Genomic DNA, 27698 nt, shown 5'->3' on the forward strand with positions numbered 1-27698 from the left:
AAAGTAGAGAGAAGATACATCAAAAGCGCAGGACACAGAGTAAATTACATTTTTAAGTTTATTATATGAAAAGTTGATTGGCAATAGCTTATGTACAGTAAAATACCTCTAAATTATTGCTTTATTTCTTTAAAATTCATGATTTTGGGGGGAGGGTTTTTTTGGGGAAGGGGAGGTATGGTGGCATCTGGGCTGATAGGCTTAGTACTTTAGTTAGTTGCTGTTGTGTAAATTTTTCAAATCTTGAACACTTCATTCATGGAGATCTGAATATACACCACTTAAATAACTGAGTAAAATTCTTCTTCCTAAAACACACTTGATATAACTAAATTTATTATAATGAGTAAAAAATTTAAATTACAATCAAGTGGACACAATATCAAATCATAAAGCAGTGGTCCCCAAACTTTTCAGGGTCACTCACCCCCCCTCGCCCCTCTCCATGCTCCTCCGCCCACCAGAGCTGGGCCAGGAGGCAGCAAGGCTGGGAACGGAGCACCGAGGCCAGAGGCCGCAACTGGGGGTGAGGCCAGAGCAGAGAGAGGCAGGGTGGTGCTCCCTCCCCGCCCCTTGTGGGGACTGGCCTGGGCCGCAATGTCTTCCCCCCCTCCTCCCCCCCGAACATTCCTCCGGTCCTCCCTGAGGAGGGCATGCCCCATAGTTTGGAGACCATTGCCATAAAGAAATGTATGGGACACATATTTGAGACTCCCAATGCCTTGGAAGAACGAGAGAATTCTTGTGCAAACATGAAATGCAGCAATAAATGAACTTCAAAAACATGATCAAAATTCTCCATAAGGATGGTTCATTAGGGTAATCTTCTAAAATAGGATTCCGATTCTTCTCAAACAAAAATGTCTGCAAATATTTTCTTCTTGTGATTTTTGTATATATCACACAGCAATTAAAGTTAAAAAGGTACTGATGGTATCTGAACAGACTTCAAACATTTTACAATGTATCACCAGTGAGAGACTGATTTGAAAACCAAAGCCTTATTTATACTAAATTGCTTTATAAACTGATTTAGATCCATCTTAACATACAAAACAAGAAAGGAAATCAGTATGCGCTCCACATCAAAAACAAAGATGTTGAGATGGTCAAGCCATAAAAAAAAAAAAAAAAGAAAGAAAAAAAAAAAGAAATGTGGTTGTAAGGAGCCTAACACGGGTGCTCCAATTGAAAACCAATTGAGGGAGGCTGGGCTACCTTAGAATGGTCATATCCAGCAGAGACCTGAGAGATGTATCAGTAGAATGGCTTTTGGAATGACTATGGACAGAGGACAACCAAGGGGGAGATCAAGGACTCAGTATGCGGGCTGGATATCAACGGACCTCAGAGAGACCAATCTGCACAACAGCCTGGCATACGATCATGAGTTTTGGAAGAAAGCTATAAAGTCACCGACCCTGAATAGGGAAGTGGCAAGAAAGAAAGCTTTTGAAACTGATTTAAGTAAATTAGTGGTAACATCCTGTGGTATACTATATCACAGGGGTAGGCAACCTATGGCACGTGTGCCAAAGGTGGCACGCAAGCTGATTTTCAGTGGCACTCACACTGCCCGGGTCCTGGCCACAGGTCCGGGGGGCTCTGCATTATAATTTAAATTTTAAATGAAGCTTCTTAAAACTTTTTAAAAACCTTATTTACTTTACATACAACAATAGTTTAGTTCTATATTATAGACTTATAGAAAGAAACCTTCTAAAAACGTTAAAATGTATTACTGGCACACGAAACCTTAAATTAGAGTGAATAAAGAAAGACTCGGCACAGCACTTCTGAAAGGTTGCCGATCCCAGCTATATCAGTTTAAGTACACCTTATATCGGTTTAGCTTATGTTGATATGGAATCAACAATTTAAATCGCAGTAAGGCATTCTTAAAACGAAATAAGAGCATCCATAAGAGGGGGCTGCACTGATTTAATTGAATCAGTTTCTAAGCAGATTTAATTCAGTCACTACAACTTTCTCATGTGGACAAGGCTTGAGAAACAACAAGTTTTAAAAAAAATGTGGAATTAATAGCTAGTTACAATGTTGTAAAATAGATCCTTCCTTACAGTGTACTTCCTTTGGTTGTGAAATCAGGACTCCACTAGAGTTAGCAAAATATGATACTCCTTATATACTCTAGTCAATAGGGTCCATCATGACACCATAGTTAAGACTGAATTACATTTCACACTTAAAAGAAAATATTTAACCTCTGTTATCTATTAAAAAAATAAACACACCCTTTCCTTCCCAAATCACTCACTTTTTTAAGTACTGAGGAATTTTTTGAAAATTTACAAGGAAATCCATTAATTAGTTTATGAGTTAAAATTATGCCTTTTAAGAAATGCAACATCTTGGAATATATATTACACACACACACACACACACAAAGTCCTATCAGCCATAACACATGCCATTTCTGCACAGCCAACAATAAACTATGAAAAATGATCGACAGTGATTGATAGACCTTAACTGCAGGTCATGAGAACGATGAACAGAATTAATGGAAAAGGAAATGCAAGATTCTTGATACCTATAGAGCACAAAAAAAGAGAGTGGAGCCATTTTTTGAACGAGTTATGGAATATTTCCAGTTCTAAATTTTGTTTCCATGAGAGAGTGAATGAAGACTGTCTTTCCTGTGTAGAATGGGGATACTAAAAACTTAAAGAAAATACCTGGACAACGTTCTGAGAGTAGCAATAGGACTGTGGTTACAAAAATACTATATATTTATACATATATAGTGTCTTTAGTTTTTAATAGAAATGTACTAGCACAGAGGATAAAAGAAAAGAGGAAAACACTGTATATTCTAGTACAGTATCACCTTTTGTATGAATTTTTAGTATGTTTTTGGTCTGAGGTGACAACTGTTCTGAAGAAGAAAGAAAAGTGTTTGATTTTCTCTTAAGACTTAAGGTGTCCTAAGTCGACAAATTTACATGATCTGTCATAGAAGGAGTACCTGTGTCGATCTTTGTCCTGCAGAACTGAAAAAAAAATTCCTGACTCCAAAAAATAAGATATCTGGAAGAATTGCTTGTTGTTCATCTGTACATTTGATACAAGTTGTTTTTTTTATCCCCGATGAAAGAGCTGGATTGAGGAAGCAAATTGTTCATTTTGAACAAATCCTTTGATTTTTGTCAAGTTGAAAAGAGCAAGAATGACAGAACCAAAAGAAAGATCTTGTTGGTTTAAGGGAACTTAAATTTCTTAGATTTTTATTTTTTTAGGGTGGCCATTTAGACTAAGATAAAGTAGTTTTGCCTAAAATTATGCAGGACATTCCTACAGCCCCCAAAAAGAAAGAACTCAATAAAGCCCCTTGTGCCTAAATGTGTCCAGCTGCAAGATTGGGGCTTCTTATAAACTTATAACATTTTTCCAAAGACACCTGCTCCGAGTTCTAATCAAAATCTTTTGGGATTGATGGTGGCCCAGACTCAAGAAGAAGGATCACTTTTGAGAAAATTTTTCACAATATTAGTTTGTTATTTTTTTGTAAATCTGAATTTCTGAAAGGTGATATTGAAAATAAAGCAACAAAAACATGACAATAATAAACACATTTGACCAACACCTTTCCACTTTGGTCATAGGTGCTCTTAAAAATTAGAATCCTCTTACTCTAAAGAATTAGTTTGGATACAGGTCTCTTGACCTAGAGGTGCTCCTTAGGAGACTTCTGTTTATGAATACATGAGAAATTTGGGAGAAACTCTTATTTGTCCTGCCTTAAAACTGGAAAAAGTTGCAAAATAAAGACAGTAATAATCCCCATGGTCCTTGCATGATTCCAACATTCTCATGAGGTATTACTGCTGCAGGGTTCCGGTGGCCTTATGGTGTTAGAAAACTACCACTTCTACAGTTATTCATTGCTGCCCAGATCAATGACCACCTTGAAGGGACTGAGGAACATCTTCTGCAAAAGCTGAAATTATGGAAGAAGCACTGATGTTTGGGAACCTCTCCTGGTTACAAAAGGCACTGTTTGTAGTAAGCACTGCTGCAGTAGCTTTACAGCTATGCCACATGTGGGACAATTTTTTCCTTAATAGTGACCTTTCACTATAGAATTACAGTTATTTTGATTGTTCACTGGCAAAGTAGTGATATGAGCTATTAGCTACTCTCTGCCTCACTGATTGGCAGAGAACTGGCAGCAAGCACAGTAAGGTGGCAGCCTAGGCTCTGGCATATACGCCAAGGAATCTGGGAGGAGAGAAAATCAGGTATATTTCATCCTGCAGGTGCCAGCTATGCCAATAATATGCAGGCACAGGCAGACTGACAGTATGTATAGACCGTTCTGCTGCATTACTTAGGGAAACCAGTGAAAGGTACAGTAAAATGCTGGACTTGACTAGGCTGCACTAACACACGCACATACAATGGAAACTGTTAGGAACACAGATCCACTTGGTACAGGTTGTCTGGCAGTATGGGCTAAACTGCTCTGCTAAATTGTGGAGAGAAGCCAGTGGAAGGTGTCAGAGGGTGGTACGCTAGGTAAGACCACATGAATACACACACTCTATGGGAGTTGGAAGAAGAGTAGATTCAGCACACAAGTGCCTCAAACTGCCCTAAAAGGAAGATCAGATTTTTAGTAATCCGAGCCTACTGATCTATTTGAAGTTCCTGGCAGTTTATGAGATGAAATTTTCATCCTCTAAATCTTTGTTGTGGGGAACAGTGATCCCACAGCTTCTCTCTCAAGCAGTCACAGTAAATGAGTCAGAGTGCAGTACTGCAGCAGTCCAGCAGAACGAAGATGAAATCTCCAGATCAACTGATGCCCATGTATGAGAAAAAAGACCTTCTGTAAACGCAAAATGTTCTGGAACATCAGTTCAACCAAACTCTGGTTGTAAAACCATCTTCCCTCCCACCCCCACTGCCAAAAAACACATCATTTGACATTTTACTAGGAGTCCAGCCCAACCCAGCCCCCACTAGACAAAAAATGAAATGTACTCCTACCTTTCAGATACCTCTTGTTTTAACCTGGGCATATCAGTAAGAGGCAGGTCTGCATCCAGGAAATCCAGGAAGTCCCGTTCTGCATTAAAGGATTCTTTCTCCAAATCAATGTCTGATGGATTTTGACCACTAAATGAAGAATCTAGATCTCTCTGCTGTGACTCTAATCCATCGGTTTCAGTATGTCGGCCACGATTGCTGGGAGAGCTGGAAACACTACCTCCTTCATGCTCTGAGCTACTATTTTGCTTCACATCACGCTGAGGTCTACTGTTCAGTCCATCATCTCTGAATCCTTTAGCAAAAGGGTTGTAATCTATCTTTAGCTGGGTAATCTGGATGTTCTGATAGGCTGTCACTGCAAAGAACTCTGTCTGTGGGAAGGTGAAGGTGTGTACATCAGGACCATTCAGCTGGATAACCTCTGTGGCTTTGTCTGCAGGTACCAGGTGAAGCCGTGGCAGATAGCGGTGCATAGAATGCAATATGATATGACCTTCTTGGTCCAGAGTATTGTTGGTAAGCTTGAGTTTGTAAAAGGATACTGGCTGGTGCATCCAGTACTGACCAGTGGAGGGTGATTCTGGATGAATAAATACCCGTCCCAGAACATGGGGTTCTGCCTTCCCACTAGGCTCCCACCAACGACCATTCCATTTATAGCGGTGATTGTCCACAGGAGAGATATCCATGACTAGGATGTATTTCAGATTGGAATCTAGGCCTGTAATCCAGTATCGGCAGTATGGGAACATACGCCTCCCCTGTTTGGTCAGAATCATCTCTGTGCTGCGATGGTAGAACTCATTCCACATACTGTTGTTGTCCAGGGTGACAGTGATGCTACCTGAGGTACAATCAGCTGGAAGGCAAGTCTTTACTTTGGATTTTACTGGAGTTGACACACTACTGGTGAGAGTACAGGCATCCCGGTTTGCTACTAGAATTCCTTGATCAGCTTTACCATTTCCCTGCTGCTGTTTCAGGATGACAAAAAAAGCAGGTGCTGCACCAGACACTGTCCCACTGTCCCGGTTACCCAACACAATTTGTTGTTTCTCCATGATGATAATGGGCACTTCTGTAAATTCTTTCAAATTAACTGCAAATTTGAAACGGTTCTGAGAGCCTTTCCCCTGTATTCACCATCCTGGAAACAAACAAGTAGACCCAGTTAGCACTAATCAAATGCAATATACTCCTCCCTTTACTTGAAGGAACTGGGTCACTACAGAAACATTTTGTATAGTATATTTACACACACAAAACTACATTAAAAGGACATGAAGGTTGCAAAGTCAAGCACCTAAAGTTAGGAAATGTCAGAATTAATGTTGCATGGGAAACTAATTTGCTCCTCTTTTGCACATGTACGCTGTTAATTACATGATCACACACTATTTTTTTTCTACAGGACCCAAAGCCTCATGCAATGCACAGGATGGACTGTACTCCTGGGATGAATCAGGGTTATGCAGTGAAGGAGACAGTTGTCTGTAAGACCCTGGCCTCAGTTTCTTGCAGAAGTTGAAATATGTGTAGTGAATGACGCAGGAAATTGCAGGAAGAAAAAGAATGGTCTCTTGGTAAAGATAGTTGAAAGCTACTCTGGAGAGAAGGGGATTCTATGCCGGCCTCTACAAGAGAGTTCCTATGTAATTCTGGACAGGTAATTTAAATCAGACTTTTCAAGGATGGTCACTATGTTTCTCCTTTTCTAGAAGCTCAATGTGAGTCCCTGTTCTGTCTGATTTGCAGAAGTGCTGAGCTGCAACTGAAGTCAATGGGAGAGGTACTTTGACTATATAAAGTGGTTTTAGTACTAACTATTCTCAAATATCAGGCTCTAATCGTCTCAAATTGACCATCCAAAATTAGTAGACACTTTAGATCTTACTCTGTGTGCCTCAGTTCTTCATCTGCAAAGTGGGGATAATATCATCCCTCACCTCACAAGAGTGTTCTGAAAATAAATTAATTGTTTGTGAAATCATATACTACTGTGATAAGTGCCACAGAAAAGCCAATGAGAAAATAAAAAATTTGGTCTTCAAAGCAGGGTTGGAAAAGTGTGCAGTCAATAAGACATCGTTGTGTCAGAATTAATGACGACTCAAGATTGTGGAATTAGAATAGCGTGCAGTAAATAAAGCATGGATCCACATACTGACAATAAGGATAAAACAAAACATTGGGTATCTACTCATTAAGCGAGCAGCATCTATCTTGTGCACTGAATGAGGTAGCATCCTATAAAAAAAAAAATACTATTTGTTCATGTAACTAAAGATTGTACCATAATGCATATGCACAAAGGGGGCAAATTAAGATCACACAGGCAACCTTAAACCTGACATTTCCTAATCTCCGAGTGCTTGATCTTGCAACATTAATGTTCTTTTAACATAGGAAATTACACACAAAAAACTAAGATTTTAAAAAAAGCAAAAAAAAAAAAAAAAAAAAAACAGAAAAGAAATATTGTTATGTAGAATCATACTGACTCCCACACATGGATTAGCAGCCAGTTGGGAACATTTAGATTCACCACACAGACCTCTGCCACTAGTGGTGAACAGATAACAACAGTAAGTTAACATCCTCTGGGTAGAACAGCCACTAAAGGGGGATGAGACACACTTTGCCAGTGTGTTGCACAGATATTTGAAGACGATAGAGGAATGGTGAATGACAGGAATCTTGGGTTTCGTTCCTAGGTTCTGAGGGAGAGTTTGGCCTAGTGGTGACAGATCCTTCTTCCCAGATGATCCACACTTGAGCCCTTCTTGCTCTGTCCTTTTGCTTCCCTCTCCTCAGCTCCTTGTCTGATCTCATTCTCCCCTCTTCACTAACTCCCAGCTCAATCTACTCTCTCTGCCCTGTTGGTTCAGATACTCCCCCCTCTTCTTTTCAAGTCAAGATGAAAGCCTGAGTTCCAGCAAAAAGGATACTGAGAGAACGAGTCTACCTACTCTCACTTAGCGCCCGTTGCCACAGAAGTCCACCGCAGCCAGGAGTACACTAAGGGCAGGTCTCCACTATGGGGGGGAGGGGTGTCGATTTAAGATACGCAAATTCAGCTACGCAAATAGCGTAGCTGAATTCGACGTATCGGAGCCGACTTACCCCGCTGTGAGGACGGCAGCAAAATCGACCTCCGCGTCGACGGCGCTTACTCCCACCTCTGCTGGTGGAGTAAGAGCGTCCATTTGGGGATCGATTGTCGTGTCCCGACGAGACGCGATAATTCGATCCCCGAGAGATTGATTTCTACCCGCTGATTCAGGCGGGTAGTGTAGACCTAGCCTTAGTGTAAACAGAATCTTCAGAGAATGTAGCTGCCAAACTCTAGTATGTTGCTATTGTTAGGCAAAAAGATTATTTTCCCCAAGAATTAGGCAAGCACAGACAATACTGAAAGGAGTTTATTTATGGTACCGGGAAGACTAACAAGCACCTTTAAAAATATGGTGCCATAGAGGCCAGTTATATACATTTTTTATGAATTTATTTGCATTTATTTGTACATAGAGTCAGACACTGTTACGAAGAAAAAGAGAACTTTTAACAAAGATAACAGTAGGAACATTAATTATTTGTGACTACTTTCGGGGCAAAGAGGTGGGGTGAGGGGTGGATGGGGTGGGCAGGGGTAGGGATGAGTGCTTACAGATATCCGGGGGCCTTGAGGGTGGTCAGCATTGTTCTTTCTTACCGATAAATTGAGCTAAGTTATCATGTATTGACAGAAACTATGTCCTTGCTTCTCAGCTGTTTCTGTCTTTTCTGCTGGCTAAATTTTAAACGTCTTCCTGACACTATTAAGTATATGCAAACTGAGATTGGGGAGGGTTATAACTTTGCCAAATTTGGATACTTTTCCACACAAAAACAGGAAAAGGTACATCCCTCCACAAAGGCAAGCCCATGGCCAAACCTCAAGTCTCTGCTCCAAAGCAGAGAGATGTGTGCTAGGTCTTCTCAACAAAAGATTAAAAAAAAAAAAAAAATGGGCAAAATCCCAACATTTTCCCCAATCTCATTCTTGGAAATGGCAGAACCATTTTCGCTGAAACCTTCCACAAAAATTCAGTCAAAGCAGGCAACCAGCATGGAAATTTTCAGCCAAAACTATTAAAGAGTGGCAAAGTTACAAGCAACTAAAAACAGGGGTCTTATGGTGGCAAGTGTCAGGCAACCTCAACCATAAGGCAGTGCTATCAGTTCTGCCTATAATATTGTCACTGTAAGATTATGAGCTAGTTATGCAAATAATGAAATTAAGGAGCCCCATCCTGCTGTAATTACTCCCAAAGTTTTATATATATGCAAGAGACCCTATCTGCATATTCAAGGTCTTTCTACTCCCCCACTACGCAAATGTTGTATCATTTTAAAAAAAGATTTTATTTTTTTTTAAATTGAAAATCCACAAGTGAGCTTGTCAAACTGTATGGTCAATTCCACCCTATCATCACTTTGTAGATACCAATGGAGTTTTTTAAACATTATTAAGGAACAAAACCCGAACTTCATCTTGATATGGTGTCATTCCTTTACTTTTAGTTCAGCTCATCTGCTTTTCATATTCTGGAGAATATATTGGCAACTTTCATAGTCCACACTAAATATCAGGGTTTTTCACCCTTATATTAAATATGTAAGAAATGTAGTGTGGTAAAATACAATACTAACACAAACTTCATTCATTATGTACATGCACAGTCTGAAGGAACCAGAACAAGGAAGTGGAGTTGAGGTCACTAGCACTAGGTCACTTGGGGAAAGTGATGTCTCTGCCAGATACTTGGCCCAAATCCAAACATACTTTATATGAATTAGCTATTTAAGAGCAGTTTCTTTAACTGGTATAACACCAATAACTGTTGTTTATGATCTGATTTCAAGGGTGGCAAAGGTCAGAAAAGTGATTAAGTTATATCTTTCCATATAACAGATCAACTCCTGGTGTTTCTGCTAGTGGAACTTTATAATTCAGAGCAACTCAGTGTGTCCTGACTCTTCAACAAACCCTGCTCCAATGAATGCAGGGACGCAGAATAACCAGCAGCTGACCTCAATCCAGAGTAGGTGCATGAAATTGCATGAATTCCACTGTTTTTGAAGACTGATGAACTTGTACAAGGAGGAGCAAGATTTCCGCATATGCAATATAATGAGAAATTTCTCATTAATAGGGATGGCGGTGCCTGTGTTTCCACAAGGGTTTAACGAACTACAAGAAAATAAGTTCCAACGAAACTAAGAGAGAGAACTAAATGTACTACTTCCAACATGTGTTATTCATATTTATCAGAAAATATTCAAAACTATTCTCATCTCCCCCTCTCCACCCATACATATTTAGTTAATTATATACACAAGCTAAATTGCTGTACTACTGGACTATAATTTCCCTTTCTCCTACACAATCTACTAAAATTAAAACAGGAGATTTCATGTATGGTGTAATTTCCCAAACTGCAAGGTGCCCAGACTTTTCATGGATCACCAGCATGCCCATGCTGATCACATGAAGAAGAAGAGCTTGAAAAAAAGACAGTTAACCCCGAACTGTTCATATTCTCCTTTCATAAAAGAAGTTTGTTATATTTGTGCGTGTTAGCATGAAGTAGTAACAAAGTTACATTTAAGTTTGAGGATACATTTTCATCCTGGTATGTTTTCAGATACTTAAGTTTCAAGTTCCTGTGGTTTATATTGGGTTTTTGAAGGTACGTGGGGGTGAAGAATGGATAGTATAGGAGTTTTGCACGCATTAAAAAATTTCCAGATCCTTTCTGGGGCTTGAATAACACAAAACTAAATTGCTTTTCAAGTTTTGGGCAGTTGTGTTGTGAAAACTTGGCAATAAGATCTGTGAAGGCTGACCCCATGAACAGACAAAAAAGGATAGGGGCCACTGTAAACTGGGTTAAGATTCTTATACGGAAGATACTAGAGAAGTGCAAAGCCACATATTTGAAATTCACATGCCAAATAAATAATTTACTAATCTACAGACAACAGGTGCTAGGATCCAGAATTCCTTATATATGCACATTGTACACATGTTCAAACCATGCCACTGTTTTAGGACACTTCTCACATGCACATTCACAGGACACATTCATAATAATACTGTGCATTTTATCTGCATGCTCAATCACAAATCTCTCCCAGTGTCCACAAAAGCAAATGACAGTGGGAGACTGGCAACGAACTGGACGTCACAGGCCCAGTAATGGCAGGAGCTGAGACTATTTATCTCCAACTGCCAATGAGATCCAGAGAGATGAGCCCAATGACAGCAGGAGATGTGCGCAGAGCGCTGCTGTTGAAGTCAGCGGGAACACTTGTGGCTGGCTGCCGCAGGGTGGCTGTATCGGGCGGCGCCGCGCTGCAGCCCGGCACACTCGGCACCACCTCGCTCTGCGAGCCCCCGGCTGGCAGGACTGGCGCAGCAGGTGCCGGCCCCGCACGGAGCTCGGCGGGAGCAGGTGGCTTCTCGGTCGGGAGCCGGTTGAGCAGACGCTGCTTTCTGGGGCAGAGATTGGATGCCGGGAGGCCTCGGGGCGACGAGGCTGGGTTCCCCAGCGGGCGGGCGCTCATCGGCTTCTACCAAGAGTCGCCGCGGCCAGTGAAGGAGCAGCGGCCCTAGCCCTGGTTTTTTTTTCGGGATGGGGAAGCCCCGTAAACTCCGCCTCACTCGAGCCCAGCGCACAAGCGGAGCCCGGCAGATACCCCGCGCCGACCCCTGCAGCCGCCGCCGATTGACCCCGTCATCAGCCGGGCCTGGAGGCCCTGCCCACGGGGCGGGGGGAGGCCACAGGATGGGAGGCGCATCGCGCTGCGCTACAGCTCAGGCCGCAGCAGTGGGCCGAGCGGGCAGGTAGGGCCAGGCCCGCTGCTAGCGCGCAGGGCCTGGCCCGCCCCCAGTCACTCGAAGGCGCCTCCCGCCCGGGTCGCACCAAAGGGGCTACGGTGCGAGGAGCTGCGCCACGTGCCGGCTACAGCACAGCGCTGGCGCTTCGCGCTGTCACTGGGGTCTCGGGGAGATACCCGCGCACGGGCCCTGCAGCCTCGTGGCTGTGCCTGGTGTTAATTTTCGCAGCTGACGCGGCCAGCAGGAGGCGCATGAGAGGCACGCGGACCTGCGCACGCCACCTCCAAGGCGGGGCCTGGCAGTCCCGGTCCTGGCACCCCCACCCCCGCCCGTTCCCCGCAGTTACCGTGCGCCGGGGAGAGAGGGCTCCCCCCTCCCTTCTCTTCACACGGACCGTGTGTCCACCAGCTGGGGGGAACGTGCGTGCGCACCAGCATGACGTCACGACGCTGCACTGCGCGCAGGCGCACTGGTGGCTCGCACTCCCCCTCCGTCCCACCTGGCCGCCCATCCGTCACGTGCTAGGGTCGGGGTCTCCCCCGACATTGGGCCCGGGCCTACCCCGCCCACAGACGAGGAAAGGGGAAGATTCTCGAAGGGAAGCCGCTGTGCGGTCCCCGCACGCGCTGCGCCGTCCCCGGGGAGACGCTACCATCGAAGCCCCGGCCGGCTCCGGTCCCCACCGCAGCGGCACTGTCCGCCACCCCTGCTGCTGGAGTCATCGCGCTCACTCGAGGCCTCGGAGCTCGCTGCTCGCCCCAGCAGAGAGCGGCCGCAGGTCGGCTCCCTCGACCCCTAGGCGCGCTCCGACAGCGAGGGACCGCGCCTACGGGCTGCCTCTGCAAACGGGGCTCTGCTAGGTTTACACAAGCGCTGGCCCCTCCCTATACACAGGGTCTAAGCCTCCGGGGCAGTCAAACTCCGACTGTGTCCCTTGTAGAGCGTAGCCCGCTGGGCGCCCTACTCGTCTCCTGAGCATCTACTCCCACAGAACGACTGTGAAGTCAGGCAAACATGCCACAGCCAACCATCAAGCACTGCAAGGTCTGCCCTTCCGTGTGTATTGAAACACTGCTCCTCTACAGGTCAATACAGATTTGTGTTAGGCTGTTTTGTATGGCCCTCCAACACCATATTTCTTCTAGGGATCACTTCTCTTACAAAGTATATTTAAAAAGGGGCAAGGAGCCAGCATAGCCCTGGCTGCATGTCCAAGAGCATTCTTTTCTAATAAAGATCCTGTAAAGCATGTTTTAAACTAAAAATCATTAGTGGTTAACTACTAATCTGATGGCAAATATTGCTTCTCACAATGTCTACTTTTGTATTCTATTTGTATTTGCAGGATGCACAATTGCACATTACACACTGTAGGCATTAAAATTCCAGTCACAATTCCTTATATTATGTATCTAAAAATTCTCCTAGGCCCCTTCCAGGGTGGAGGTGCTTGGGCATCTAGAAGAAACCAATATCAAATTTTGTGATCAAGAACAAGCCAAGTACTCCCAGCAAAGGAGAATTCTAATAGGTGAAAACCTGTTTAATGTCTGAAAAAAATTCTTAGCATTAAAAGCGGGGGTTAATAAAATACACCTTGATATATTTTGCTTTGCAGGTTTGCAGATATAATTTGAACAGCCCTAAAAAAAAAGGAGCATCAACCTGGTCATTTAACCTTAAAAACACTATGCTCATAGCTTGGGAGAAACAGGGTTATTTATTATAGGGTGCCCCCCCCAAAAAAAGTCAAGGGAACCTAACTGATAGTTCAATGTCAAGCTACCAAAGCACCAGCAACTTAGAAATCTGAGGTTTCAGAGTAGCAGCCGTGTTAGTCTGTATCCGCAAAAAGAAGAACAGGAGGACTTGTGGCACCTTAAATTTGTTAGTCTCTAAGGTGCCACAAGTCCTCCTGTTCTTCTTTTTTTTAGAAATCTGAGTTGAATAAATGACTAATCATAACAAGTAATGTTATCAAAGCATCTATTTCAGTTTTGTTAGCATTATTTTCCTTTTGCCACTGAAATCCAATTTTCAATACTGAGAGTTAGCAGGCCTAATGTAACATTAGGGAAGGCCAGCCCTCCCATGACTGTTTCTAGGCAACAGAAGCTTATTCACATGCATTTGGGACAATCTCTCAGTTTGGATTCCAAGAGCATCACAGAATAAAGAAACTGCATAAACCAATCCATTTTTTCAGGCACAACAGACACATATGCATCAGATTTAAAAACCTGGATAGTCTATCATTCTCTCCAGAGCAGACAAAATATTTCTCCTTTGCTCTTTTAGATCAAAAAGCCAGGAACGGTAAAGTAAGACTTGAAAGTAAAATGCTAGGAGACAGCAGACTGAAGATTAAATCTATCACCACTGTACAAAAGAACTGTTTAAGTACCTAACATCACTGCAAAAGTCAATGTGAAATACTGGTTCTACTATTAAAACGGAGCCCCCTTGTTATACAATACTAAATTACTAACATATCTTCACCAGAAAAATACGCTGGGTTTTCTGTTTGTTTGTTCTAACATTACAAGAATCATACAAATCACAAGGGGCTGCTGTTATTTATTTAGCATGGATCTGGTTCCACCATCTTTGGAAAGGCTTCAAATAATATTCTTAGAAGTTACTAGAACTTCTTTGCACAGAAGACCATTTTCATCTAGTAAGCAGTGAAATGCATCAGTGGTCATTTTCCAAATATCAAGTGGAAGTAGGACGGAAAACTGGAAAGTCAAGCAAGTATTCCAGTAGCCTTAATGTATAAGACATTTATTTAAACCATATATAAGTTTAAAACCTATCACTGAGTTAAGAGTCCTGCATGCCTCCTCTTGATTTTGATTCTTTTGTTCTTTACTTGTTTTCCTCTTTATTGTTTTCTTCCTTGTGTTTATTCTCCCATTTTCTCTGAAGCTATATAATTGCTTAAATAAATGTATGCCGTTATAGTATACCCTCCTAGATAGCAAAAAGATGTACCCAATCTAGTACAAAGGCTCTATTTAGTTGTAAATCATTCATTTAAATCATGGATTTTGATCAACTTTTCCATTTGTTCTTCAGTTATCTGCTAAAGAAAAGTGTCTTCTCATTGGTTAATAGAACCATTTAAACATGTTGATTTACAACTAAATAGAGCCTTTACACTAGATTGGGTACATCTTTTTGCTACCTAGGAGGGTACACTATAACTACATACATTTATTTAAACAATTATGTAGCTTTAATATTTTCTGATTTTTATTAATTGTGCATTAGTATATTAAAAATGGCAAACGATATATTGCTTATTTGCTAATTAACTTTGTGCTCATAATTTGTGTCAAGCTGCATTAAGATGGTAATTGAAGTTTAATTAAAAACAAAACACTACATAATTTTTTATTAAACAAAACAAGCCCTTAATGTAGTACATGACCTACTGTGCCATACTTATAAAGCATGACCTCAAAAGTTAGAATTGGAGGAAAATCACGTTTCTTTATATAGAAAAGAAGCCTTTAATGCAAAAAGAAGAGCATGGACTGGAGTCTTAGGCCTGGTCTACACTACGGGTTTAGGTCGACTTTAGCAGCGTTAAACCGAATTAAGCCGAATTAGTTGGCAATCCACACTGCAGTACTGGCTGATAATCAAATGAAGCACTCCTGTGTGAATTCAAAGTGGATCTGAGGTACATTACAGTATATTGAGCTCTTTAATGCAGACAAGAACTAAGAGTGTTCCATCCTATATAAGCACACAAAAAAATTAACTAATGTAGCTATTTGGGTCAGATAATCTGTTGCCACTTTGGAGAACCTGTAACAACAAACAATGTATTGCAAGTAAATTTGTCACCTTTGGAATCCAGATATATTAACAACATATCAGAATGGCCATACTGGGTCAGACCAATTGTCCATCTAGAGCAGTATCCTGTCTTCCAACAGTGGCTAATGCAAGGTGTTTCAAAGGGAATGAATGGAACAGGCAATCATCAAGTGATCCATCTGGTCGTCCACTGAAACTTTTGGCAAACATAGGCTAGGGACACAGAGCATGGGGTTGCATCCCTGACCATCTTGGCTAATAGCCATTGATGGACCTATCCTCTATGAACTCATCTAGTTCTTTTTTGACTGTTATGGTTTTGGCCTTCACAACATCCCCGACAATGAGTTCCACAGGTTGACTATGCGTTGTGTAAAGAAGTACTTATTTTTGTTTGTTTTAAATGTGCTGCCTATTAATTTAATTCGGTGACCCACGGTTCATGTTTTATGTGAAGGAGTAAATAACACATTCTATATTCACTGTTTGGAGATATTATATTTGCAACATAAACTGATCTAAATTCATCCTTTGGTTATGTTCGTGAAGCCACATCAACTTTGACAGGGTTATAAAGGCGTAACTTAGCGCACATTTTGGCCTATCATCGTTATCTGGTGAATCATATCAGAAACTGGCATAAGTAACTGATTATTGTATAGAAACTAGAGCAGGAAATCACCAGATTATAAACTCAGTCAAATTAATGTAACTGCAAAAGGTGTAATTTAAATCTAAATTAACTAGAAAGTCTTTTAGGCAAGCAAGAGGTTTCAGAAAATATTTTATATAGAAGTTATAGTTGTGTAATCAACTGTACAGAAAAGCAATTTAGAGGGAAGGGTCAGTGGGTCTGGCAGGAGAAAACCCAAGTCCTTCACTCTTGCTGTGTACTAACAGGGATTTTTCAGGGGAAGAAAAAAGAAAAGGGTAATTTTTCACCAGTCCTAAATTAACTTAAAAGTATGAGATTAATTGCCTTGAAGTGAAAAATCATCTTTGTAGCCTCAAACCAACTACAATATGGCAGTGGCAATTTAAACTTTCTCATGCTGCCCTGTTATTTTACTTCAACCCTATAATGGAAGGACCAACTCTCTAAGAAAGTAGTGTAGTCTCCATGCTCGTTAAATATTTCTCCGCTACTTACAGATCAGTAGTAGTGCTTACTGTTGTGATGGATTTGTGGACACCTGTCTAATGGAGACTAAAATGAACTCACCAACTTATTTCACACTCACTTCCACTTAGTGGTCTGGTAAGTAATATCTTTCAGGTTTCAGAGTAGCAGCCGTGTTAGTCTGTATCCGCAAAAAGAAGACCAGGAGTACTTGTGGCACCTTAGAGACTAACAAATTTATTAGAGCATAAGCTTTCGTGGACTACAGCCCACTTCTTCGGATGCATCCGAAGAAGTGGGCTGTAGTCCACGAAAGCTTATGCTCTAATAAATTTGTTAGTCTCTAAGGTGCCACAAGTACTCCTGGTCTTCTTTTTGTTAATATCTTTCAGTCTCTACCAATTCAAGCATTATCTGTATACTGACCTAGATGTGACAAGGCTTTGTATTCTGAGCCATGCAGTCCTCTCTTTAAAAATAAGAAACCATTCTATAGCCCCGATCCTTCAATTTACAATGTGCAGGCATACCTGCACAAAGCCCCACAGCAGTTCAGCTATCTACCTGGGCATTGCAGGATTAGGGCTTACAACAAACCAGTGTGCACAAACAAGTGGAAAAAATTGTAAGAAGTTAGTTTTCACTCAAAACAGTGGTGATTATTTTTAAGTATATAGATAAATAGAATGCTCTTTTAATTGTATTTTTAAAAGATATATCATTGTATTATTTTCAGCAAATGTTATCAAAGTCATTCATACACTCTCTATTCAGAGGGTCACCATAAGCCTGCTATATTTTTAACCACTCCTTACCCTCTCCATTCTGAAAGTTATAGAACAGGGTTATAAAGCAGGGAAAAGTCATGTTGTGCTTCCTGTCACAGCAACTGTGGCAGAAGGAAAATGAAACAGACAAGAATCATGCAGTTCTCATCAGTTTCACTCTATTACAAGCATCACCAAAAATGTACTATGTGCAGGAGTTCTCTGCAGGGGGCACTCACCCAGAGGCATAAATGAAACTGAGAGAATAAGCCAGGAGTGAAAGAGAGACAACAACAAAAACAAGTGAGGAAATAAGACACAGACAAGGGAGGAGGCTCATTTGAATTCAGAACCAAGTATTCTCTCTCCAGGTTGTTAATGTCTAGCAACCACCTTGAGCCAACTAAATAAACCGTATAGACAGGCCCTATGGCCACCACTTTTTAGCTGGAGGGAGAGTTGCCCTGACTTTTTAAGGGGTGAGAAAAATGGGAAGGATGGTCTTTTGACTAGTGCACCAAGTCAGGAGATCTGGATTCTATTTCCGTCTCTGTCACAGACTTATTATGCATAACCTTAGGCAAATAACTTTATTTCCATGCCTGTTTTCTCATCTTAAACTTGAGATAATGAGGTGTAATGTTTGCAAAGCATTTTGAGATCATTGGATGGAAAGTGTTACAGAAAGTAAAAGATATTAATACTATAAAAGCGTGTCAAAGTGGGACAGTATTCCACCACCTTAAAAAAAAAAAGGTAACATTTTATAAGGGACATGCTCTCCTACCTTCTGTCGTATTCTTAACTCAAATTAGGTTAGTAATCCTTTCCCTACTTCTCTAGCCCTCCCATTTCCAACATGGGCTTTTCTGGAAGTAGTGGTTCTTGTGATGAACGAATGATACTTTTCTAGTGGATACAATTTTATTTAGGTCACTTTCATGTATCTACCCCTGATTTTCTGCACCCTCTTTTTCGTCTCTGTTCCTTTTCAGATTATTCCCTCCTATTATCCCTCTTGCTACTTTCTTCTTATCCCAAACCTCCATCATCCTTCTTATTCCCATCCCATTGCTACCCCTTCCTCAACTCACAGAAATAAAGAAAATGGAAAGGACTGCAATTTAAAAAAAAAATCCACCTGAATATAATTGTTTGGGATACATCATCTGACTGTAGCAGATTGTCCCGCTCTAATTTTCCAATTTATTGGAAAATGGAAGAGCACCCCCATCATCATGGCCAGATTCTAACAGTCACATAGCAAAAATAAATAAATAAATAAAAACAACACCCACCCTTCAACCCCAAATCTGACTACCAATTTAACCCAGAACATGTCTTAAAAAAAAGTCACAGTGGTTTAATATCTAGTCCCATCCACCTTCTCTAGGAACCCTAATAAGGAAGAATGTGCCAATACCTCTGAGACTGAGGATTCCAATCACTGATCACGTTCTGAAAGAAATATCCCCTTTGTTGGATTTTATCCCACAGCATAGGTCCAATAATGCTCTACCAACTTTGGATCCTCATTGTCAACTACAGAACCTAGATCGCCTTGCCATTCTCCCTCCCCACCCCAAGCATCGTAGGGCTCACATGAACAGTGGAGTCTGATACATTGAATACTGGTAACACTGCTAGTAAGTATTGCTTCTAATAATTCCCAATAGGAAAGTATATCATAATGCCCAAGGGAGACAAAATTCATGAAATATCTCTGATCAGGACTGTACATCCAAGGGTGCACTCTCACAATCTGAAATTAGATTTTTGAAATATATCAAAATATTCTGCACTTTACGCTGCCATAACCTAGCCTATGAAAATAAAGGAGCAAAGAATATACTAGAATGTGTGGCACACAGAGCTGCAAAGTACTAAATAGAATATGCAAGGTAAAAAAAAAAAATCCATGTAACAAAAGGATGGAAAGAGTGGCTATAGCTCAACAATAAATGTCAGAAGAAAAGTGTTTCAGCAACACAGATGAAAAGCGCAAGAATCACCATCTAATGGAGAGTCCGGTTACATACAGGATGCCACATACAACCTACAAGAGGAGATGTGGCCCTGTTATGCCTGAGACTAGAGATGTTCTTGCTTCCTGACATGTGTGTGTGTGTGTGTGGTTTCAGTTTGCGGTAGGGGCATGGCAGCGCTGTGATCTTCAGGACAGACTTCTGAGGAAGGCGTTCACTGTTGACAGTGGAGGCTTTGCACATTGACACACTGTTGTGGTTTCACCTGTTAGGGCTCCAGCAACACCGGAGGCCCAGGGAGATCTGTATAGCTCAGATTGTGACCGAGATAAGCCAAAGGGACTGATCTGAAGCCCGAAGCTCCCTAACTCTTCGACCCGCCCCTCTCATCCGCAGCCCGGAACCCCGTGGAGGTGGAGCCTCAGTGCTTCTCGCTCCCTCAGCCACCCAGTCCGTGCGGAGCAGGGCGCCCTGCGCTTCTCGGGAAGGCTGTAAACTCGGGGTCCCATCTGCTCGACGGGGACATCGACAGCAGCAGGGCAGCTCCTGGCGAGGGGCCAGCCTCGCCGCAGCAAAGCCCCTTCCCTTCAGACTCCCCCGCGCGCTTAGGATCACTGAAGGGGCGATAGCTCCTCGCGCAGCCAGCGGAGAATTGCAGCCGCCTCCCGGAGCGGGGCTAGGTCAGGCCGCGCTCCCCGCGTCGGTGCCCGGATGCAGCCGGCGGCGGTGTGGCTATAGTGTCTCGACTCTGTCCCTATCTCCCTTCCGCCCCCCCGCAGCGGGGCTCGGTCACGTGATCGCTCTCACGCCCCGCCCTGCGCCTGCTGTTCGCGTGCTCGCGGTAGCCGTTTCCCGGGGGCTGAGGAGGGGCCCAACCTGCGCGGGAACCGCAACTTCCTCACCGCGCCCCCTACCACCGCCCGGGGAGTAGCCCACCTCGCTCTCGCCTCAAAGGCGCCCTTGAGAATGGGAGGCCGAGCCGCCGCTGGCAAGCGCAGGGGAGAGCGATCCCGTGTGATTGGGCCTCTCAGCTCACGTGACATCCCTACCTCACGCCACCTCCTCGAATAAAACTTCAAAATGGGGGCGAAAATACCGGGCGGATCCCATCGCGCGCTCCGAGTTCCTACCTGCTTCCCGCCGCCAGCTCCACGCGGCGCAGGGTCACACCGTAACCCACGAACCCAGCTCGCAGCTCCTGAGGCCTTCGCGTGCCACGCGCAGCCTCTTCTCTCATTGGCTGTTGGCCTTGTCACGTGCTCTCACCCCCCCCTCGCCTGCTGGGCCCGCCCCCACACCGTGGGACCTGAGCCTTCCGGCGCGAGGCAGCAGCCTGGAACAGGCGATGTTTGGCGCGCGCGCTGAGGCGAGAGAGGCCCCAGCGGACAGGCAAAGCAAGCGGGCCTCGCGACGGTCGCACAAGCGCCCTCCTGATTGGCTGTGTGACCAGTTCACGTAGTTTCCGTTCCTTCTCTTGACCACGCCCTTCCTGCCCCTCCCCTGCGCGAGGGAAACACGCTGTTCTCGCGTGGGCCAGACAGAACTCGTTCCTCATTGGTTGCCTGTAGGGCTCACGTGATTCTCTCCTTCCCCGGCATGCCCTGCCCCAAATAACGGCCTAGCCCCGTCACGTGGTCGCCCGCCGGGTGAATGGGGGAGGCGAGACTAGGCTCGGTGTGAGACGAGCTGGCAGGGAGCTGCCGAAGCCGTGGGCTGAGCCGATGGGCCGGGCGTGTTGAGCAGGTGTCTTCGTGTGCCAGGTACCTGAATGCCTCAAGTCATTCCCCTCTCGGTCTCTTGCCGCGTCTGAGTCCTTCCTGGCATAGTAACCCCCCACTCTGCCCTTCTCTGGAGCGCCGCTGCCCCCTGAAAGCCCAGCCTCTGCACCCCAGGAACGGCCATGACACCCCTGCTAAAGCCGGAGATGACAGAGAACCCTCCTGGTGTCTCAGACACATCCCCCTGGCTGGCACTTCCGGGTAGATTTGTGGCGCCTGAATTCGAGGTGTTGCGTTACAAAAAATAGGGATGAACATTCCAGAAGATCTGCAGCCTGGTCCGGGACTCCACTATCAATTGCAGAAACCAGTTTAAGGGAGTAAGGAATTAGGCTGCTGATGCTGAGCAGTGGATAGACTGCCACAAAGCAGACTAGCTGGGGCTTTGCAAGAGAAGGACAGCTTTATGTTATAGCTCACGTACGTTTATCAGATATGTAATATTAATGAGGAATCTCTTAACTTTTAAAAACACTTTATATATTGCATATGACTATGTCATTTACACCAATAGTTACATATCCAGTAAGAAACAGAATGATCACAAGTTGGGGGGATTGTTTGTTTGTAAAATACCTCAGTTCTTTGGCTATAAAAATAGTTTGGTTGTCGAGGATATAGGACACCAAGGATGAGGTGAAGAAAAAATACTGTCAGGCAGCCAGTAAATTAAAGACTTTTTAGTATAAAGAAACACTAAGAAATGTCAGGCTTTAATTGAAGGTTGCACCAAATTTATGTTCTCATACAAGCAAGAAAAAACTCAGTATAAGACTACTTGGTGAATGCATAAACATGTTAATAGCTACGTATAAGTGAATTTTCACATGATTTTGCACACTTAACTTTCATTTGATTATGCACTTGACTTTCAATGGGAGTAAGGCTATTTGAAAATGGGTCATAGCCTGGACTACACTACACAGGGTGACATATGTTGCCTTACATCCAACTCTGCATGCATGTAGCTACACTAAAATTTGTCTCCAGCCAGCAACCCCATCACAAGAGACAGTAAAACCACCTCCTGAACAGCACTGAGCCATGGTCAACCTACTGAGGTCAATGCAGTGTGAGTGTAGACACTGCATGACCTGTGTCAACCCTAACAGTCCTCCAGCAGCTGTCCCACAATGGCCCATTCTCTGTGATATTTATCAATCTGGAAACAATTTTAAACTCCACTGCCAGGGGTCAGGGAGACCAGAAGCCAAACAGCACGTTAAAAATCCCTATGTGGTTTTGAAATGTGTTTTCCCAATTGACCACCTTAGGGTACATCTAGCAGTTCTCCCTTTTTGTGTGCAACTGCCCAACCGTCGATGCAGATTCCACACACCAGATGCACTCCTGCCTGGAGGAAACAGGAAGTATTGGATCTCCTGGGCCTGTGGGAAGAAGTGGCTGTGCAAGCACAGCTAGAGATCAGTCATACAAACAGGGATATCTATGAGCAGATTGCACAGGGAATGCAGGAAAAGGAGTACAACAAGGATCAGCAGCAGTGTTGCATGAAAGCGAAAGAACTTTACCAGGGATACCACAAGGCCAGGGAAGCTAACAATAGATCTGGTGCTGCCCTGTAGATCTACTGCTTTTACAGCAAACTGCATGTCATGCTTGGCAGAGACCCCACCAGCATCCCATGAACACCTCTGGATACCTTGGAGGAGCCTGAGACAGAGATCCTTGCCAAGAACTGTGAGGAGAAGGAGGGAGGGGGAAGACATGAGCAGGGACTCCAGCCATGCCATGAGCTAGGGTCCGTTTGCAACTCCACCACAGTCTAGCCTGTCCCGAGCATGGATGAGCCTGATGAAGGAGAATTGAACTCTGGTAAGTGTGTGCATGCATTTTGACTTACAATGATTAAATTTAAAGATGGCCCCCAGCCCAGCCCACCCCCAAGTTAACAAGACAGAGGTATCAACTTTTCAGTGTTTTATTTGTATGAGAAGAGATAGAGATGCAACAAACAGAGGTAGAGTTGGCATCTGTTTTTCATTCCCCTGTTGGATTAGGTGGGGAAGAGAGGCATGCGAAGCACTTTCTTTATGTACGTGGGGATGTCCCTTTTATATTCCAGAGAGATATCGATGAAACTATCATGTAGGATCTCTGTAGTCCTCTCCTGTAGGTTTCTAGAGATGGCTGCCTTATTTCTTCCTCTGCAGTAGGACACTTTCCCATGCTACTCTGCATTGAATTTGGTTGACACCATTGCAGTAAACAGGCTAGCCGCATATGGGCCTGGGCGGCTTTGGGATGCCAGTAGCAGCTGTGTTCTCTGTAGTTTTATGACCCACAGGAGAGAAAGAGCAGCTAAAATCACCACTGCCTGTGGACAATTGTGCCAATATTCAGTGCCATTGCCCTATACTCGTACCCATGAAATAGGGACCAAAATTTTATAGCTTCATGCAACAGAAAATCCTTCTCCGACCTTGCCCCTGGTGGGCCATGCTCACCATGACGGGGGCTGGAGAGAAGTGCTGTGCAGAGGTGCTCCAAAGCTGAAGTGTTACTAACTGCGTCTTATTAGAAGTGTTTATGGGAATAAGGGAAGAGAATTTTGAAACGTACCTTTCACTTGTAACTGTAATCCAATGGTACATCTGTCTGGTTTTATCAGCAGCTTCTGACACGGAGGGCGTGAGGGGGGCACCTGACAAAAATGAGGAGAAGTAAAAAGAGGACTGGGGAGCACATGTTCTGCAAAATCCTGCAAGCCAGTGCTGTATCGGACTGTGAACAAAGGCCAGTGTAACCGATAGTATGGAGAAGGACAGAGAGGACAGGAAAAAGGCCAGGAGTCCCAGCTAGATAAGGAGAGGGAAATGCAGACAGACAAAATGGATCTTCTCAGGCAGCAAACCTAAATGTTACAGACCTTTGTTGACCTACAGGTCCAAAAATCTACAATTCTCTGGTCCATGGTCGCTACTCCCTAGACCCGTCAACATACCAGATGGCAACACAGTGCACATAAGTAGCCCTGCTACTCCATGTTTGGGGGACAGCAAGGAAAGCCACTGCTTCACATACACCAACTGTGGTTCTCACAGATCAGTGTATGTGTAGCCACAACGGACTACATTTGTGCCCTCAGATAGACATAAATGTTTCCTCCCTTTCTAGTTTAAATTTTTTTAAAATTTTCACCCAGCTAATTTATGTTAAAAATTTGTATAACATTGCCTGTGGGGTTTTTTGCACATTGATTTTCTGCACTGTTTTCTCCCACTCAATAAAGATAATTTGATCTTCCAAAACCAGAACTTTATTAGTTCACAAAGAATTTTGCAGAATTCATAGCAGTACTCAAAGCACCACATAGTTCATAGTTTCAGAAAATTCCCAGTCATATTTATAAATGGACAGCAAACACAACAGTTCTGAGAAGCATCCAAACCTACCGGCCCAGAGCATACTCAAACACAGAACCATACTGTGGCTTACTATTAAAGTGCTCTTTCAAAGCGTCCCTCAACTGCATAGCTCCATGTTAAGCTCTTGTAATTGCCCTTGTGTCTGGTTGTTTAAAGTCAGCAGAGAACTGCTCCACCTCTGCTGTCCACCTTTGTGGTAGCTTTTCCCACTATGCCTCACAGATATTATGCAGGACACAAAATGCAGTTATAACTAGGCCCTACCAAATTTATGGTCCATTTTGGTCAATTTCATGGTCAGAGGGTTTTAAAAATCATAAACTTCATGATTTCAGCTATTTAAATCTGAAATTTTAAGGTGTTGTAATTGTAGGGATCCTGACCCAAAAAGGAGTTGTGGGGGGGAGTTGCAAAGTTATTGTAGGGGGGTTGCTGTACTGCTACCCTTACTTCTGCACTGCTGCTGGCAGTGGCACTGCCTTCAGAGCTGGGCAGCTGGAGAGCAGTGGCTGCTGGCTGGGAGCCCAGCTCTGAAGGCAGAGCTGCCATCAGCAGCAGTGCAGAAGTAAGAATGGCATGGTATGGTGTTGGCACCCTTACTTCTGTGCTGTTGCCTGCAGAACTGGGCCCTTAATCAGCAGCCACCATTCTCTGGCCGCCTAGCTCTGAAGGCAGCAGCGCAGAAGTAAGAATGGTGTGGTATGGTATTGTCACGCTTCTGTGCTGCTGCTGGTGGGGCGCTGCCTTCACAGCTGGGCACCTGGCCAAAAGCTGCCACTCTCCAGCCGCCCAGCTCTGAAGGCAACACAGAAGTAAAGGGGGCAACACTGTGACCCCTCCTAAAATAACCTTGCGGCCCCCCTGCAATTCTTTCTTGGGTCAGGACCCTCATTTGAGAAATGTTGTCTCCCCCATGAAATCTGTATAGTATAGGGTAAAAACACAAATTTCCACAGTGGGAAACCAAATTTCATGGTCAGTGACGTGTTTTTCATGGCCGTGAATTTGGTAGGGCCTTAGCTATAACCATTGGGATATTTTTCTGACTGAGATCTAATCTTGTGAGTAAACACTGGCAGCGTCCCTTCAGTCTACCAAAAGCTCATTCAATTGCCATTCTGCACCAGCTGAGCCAGTAGTTGAATCTTTCCTTCGTGCTGTCAAGGTGGCCATTGTATGGCTTCATGAGCCAGAGGAGCAAGGGGTGGGCTCTCCCATTTCAATATCACCAATGGTAATCTGCCAGTCAGAAAAGAATATCCCTGTTTACAGCTTTCTGAACAAGCCTGTGTGCTTAAAGATGTAAACATCCATCACCTTCCCTGACCAGCCCACACTGATATTGGTGAAGCATCCACCGTGATCCTCCAATGCTTGCATAACCGTAGAAAAGTAGCCCTCTCTGTTGATGTACATGGTAGCAAGGTGGGCTGGTGCCAATAGGGGTATGCATGCTGTCTATTGCCCCTCCTCAGTTCAGAAATCCCATTGCTGCAGATCCATCCACTATATCCTGCACGTAGCTGAGAGTCACAACCCTGTGTAGCTGGAGACAATAGCCTTACACACTTGCATAACAACAGCCCCCACTGTGGATTTCCCACTGACTGGTAGCAAACCAGCATTGCAAGTTTCCACAGTGCGACCACCACTTGCTTCTCCACTGTCAGTGTAGCTCTCATTCTGGTGTCCCTGTGCTGGAGGGCTGAGGCAAGCACACAGATCCAGGTATGTGGCCTTTTGCATCCAAAAGTTCTGCAACCACTGCTTGTCATCCCAAACTTGCATTATGATGTGATCATGTGACAAGTCAGCTACTCATTTCTCGGGACTAGACACGGTGCTCCACCAGCTGCAGCTGCTCCAATACCACCAGCAACCTTGACATTTTTTTCTGCTATGTCCCTCAGTAAACTGTCTTTGAAGACATTCTCGTGTCCCTGGTTATTGTGGCACTTCCTGTGGGTCTGAAAATACAGGATATTTATGCGTCCTGTATTTGCCATGTTCATGAGAATAGCGCAGAGCTCTTTGTGCTCCATGCTTCTGTCAGACACCGAAAAGTGCCACATGTGTTTGTGAGATTTTTTATTCTAAAGTGCAAAAATTATGGGCTATGATTGGCATTATGGGATGGAGAAAGTTCCATGCTGGGAACTTGACCGCTAGCTCCCAGCAATTAATTTCTATCTCACAACACATTGTGAAAATTTCCCCAAAGGTGTGCCAGATTGCGAGGCATGGCACACTGACATACCTACCCACCCATGGCACACTTTATATTGACATAAGCACTCCTGCTATGTCAGCACAGTGTTGACACAAGCAGCCAAGTATGCATGCGCCCAAGTGATATACGAACTTTAGCAGCTGTACACTGATGCAACAGCATCAACCACATTTTGTAGTGTAGACGTGGCCTTAGGCTCCCAAATCACATAGGCATTATAGAAAAATTTTCCCAGGTCTACACCAGAAAAACAACTGTTTCAGAGAATGTGGCTACAACAGAGCTTTCACATAAACCACTTCTAAACATGGTTGAAAGTTATAGTGCAGATTGGACCTTCACTGGGTTTTGCAATCAGGCTGACGTCCTGGAGGCTTCTTGGTGGGCTTTAGCCTGGTTAGAAAGTTTTGAAGGCTAAATTTTTAGAGGTTTTAACTATATCTACACTGTAAATTGAAACCTTGTTTGTAACCAGGTTAAGGGACAACCATGTTTTAACCAGCTGCTTGACACAATTGCATCTGTAATGTAAATGGGGCCCAATTCCACAAGAGATAGATGTTAGATCCAATTTTATTTAACAAATTCTTTAGTTATCAAGAAGAACGGAGGAAATAGCACATATCTTAAATTTGCAGATGATACTAAATTGGGAGGAACTGCAAACACCAGAAAAAAAAGAAAAGTAATACAAAGGGACCT

General features: G+C 43.7%; 1 protein-coding gene and 1 long non-coding RNA gene across 18 annotated transcripts in view; one reads left to right on the forward strand and one right to left on the reverse strand.

Moving 5' to 3' along the window:
- Window positions 1–21019, reverse strand: part of MGA (MAX dimerization protein MGA) — an 86630-nt gene extending 65611 nt beyond the window's left edge. For 13 of the 16 annotated variants that reach the window (XR_010600637.1, XM_065593074.1, XM_065593073.1 and 10 more), the window contains exons 1-2: window positions 12246–12360; window positions 5014–6163 (exon numbers count right to left, since the gene is read on the reverse strand). Coding sequence is in view for 15 of the 16 variants with exons in the window: in XM_065593074.1 (XP_065449146.1) it covers window positions 5014–6077 (1064 nt within the window). In the remaining variant the exon portion in view is untranslated. Of the gene's footprint in view, window positions 1–5013; window positions 6164–12245; window positions 12361–20729 lie in introns of those variants that run through there. The other 3 variants (XM_008169914.4, XM_024106645.3, XM_065593080.1) reach the window with 3 other exon arrangements.
- A 62-nt stretch (window positions 21020–21081) lies between these two features.
- On the forward strand, window positions 21082–24649 carry LOC112059790 (uncharacterized). Of its 2 annotated transcripts, none has more exons than XR_010600639.1 (3): window positions 21082–21359; window positions 23005–23213; window positions 24013–24649. It is a non-coding gene; the product is annotated as an uncharacterized LOC112059790 (long non-coding RNA). The 2 variants fall into 2 exon arrangements; XR_010600638.1 differs by having other exon boundaries at window positions 21219–21359; window positions 22652–23213.
- Window positions 24650–27698: the final 3049 nt, after the last annotated feature.

Source organism: Chrysemys picta, chromosome 4, assembly GCF_011386835.1.
Source record: "Chrysemys picta bellii isolate R12L10 chromosome 4, ASM1138683v2, whole genome shotgun sequence".
NCBI lineage: Eukaryota > Metazoa > Chordata > Testudines > Emydidae > Chrysemys > Chrysemys picta.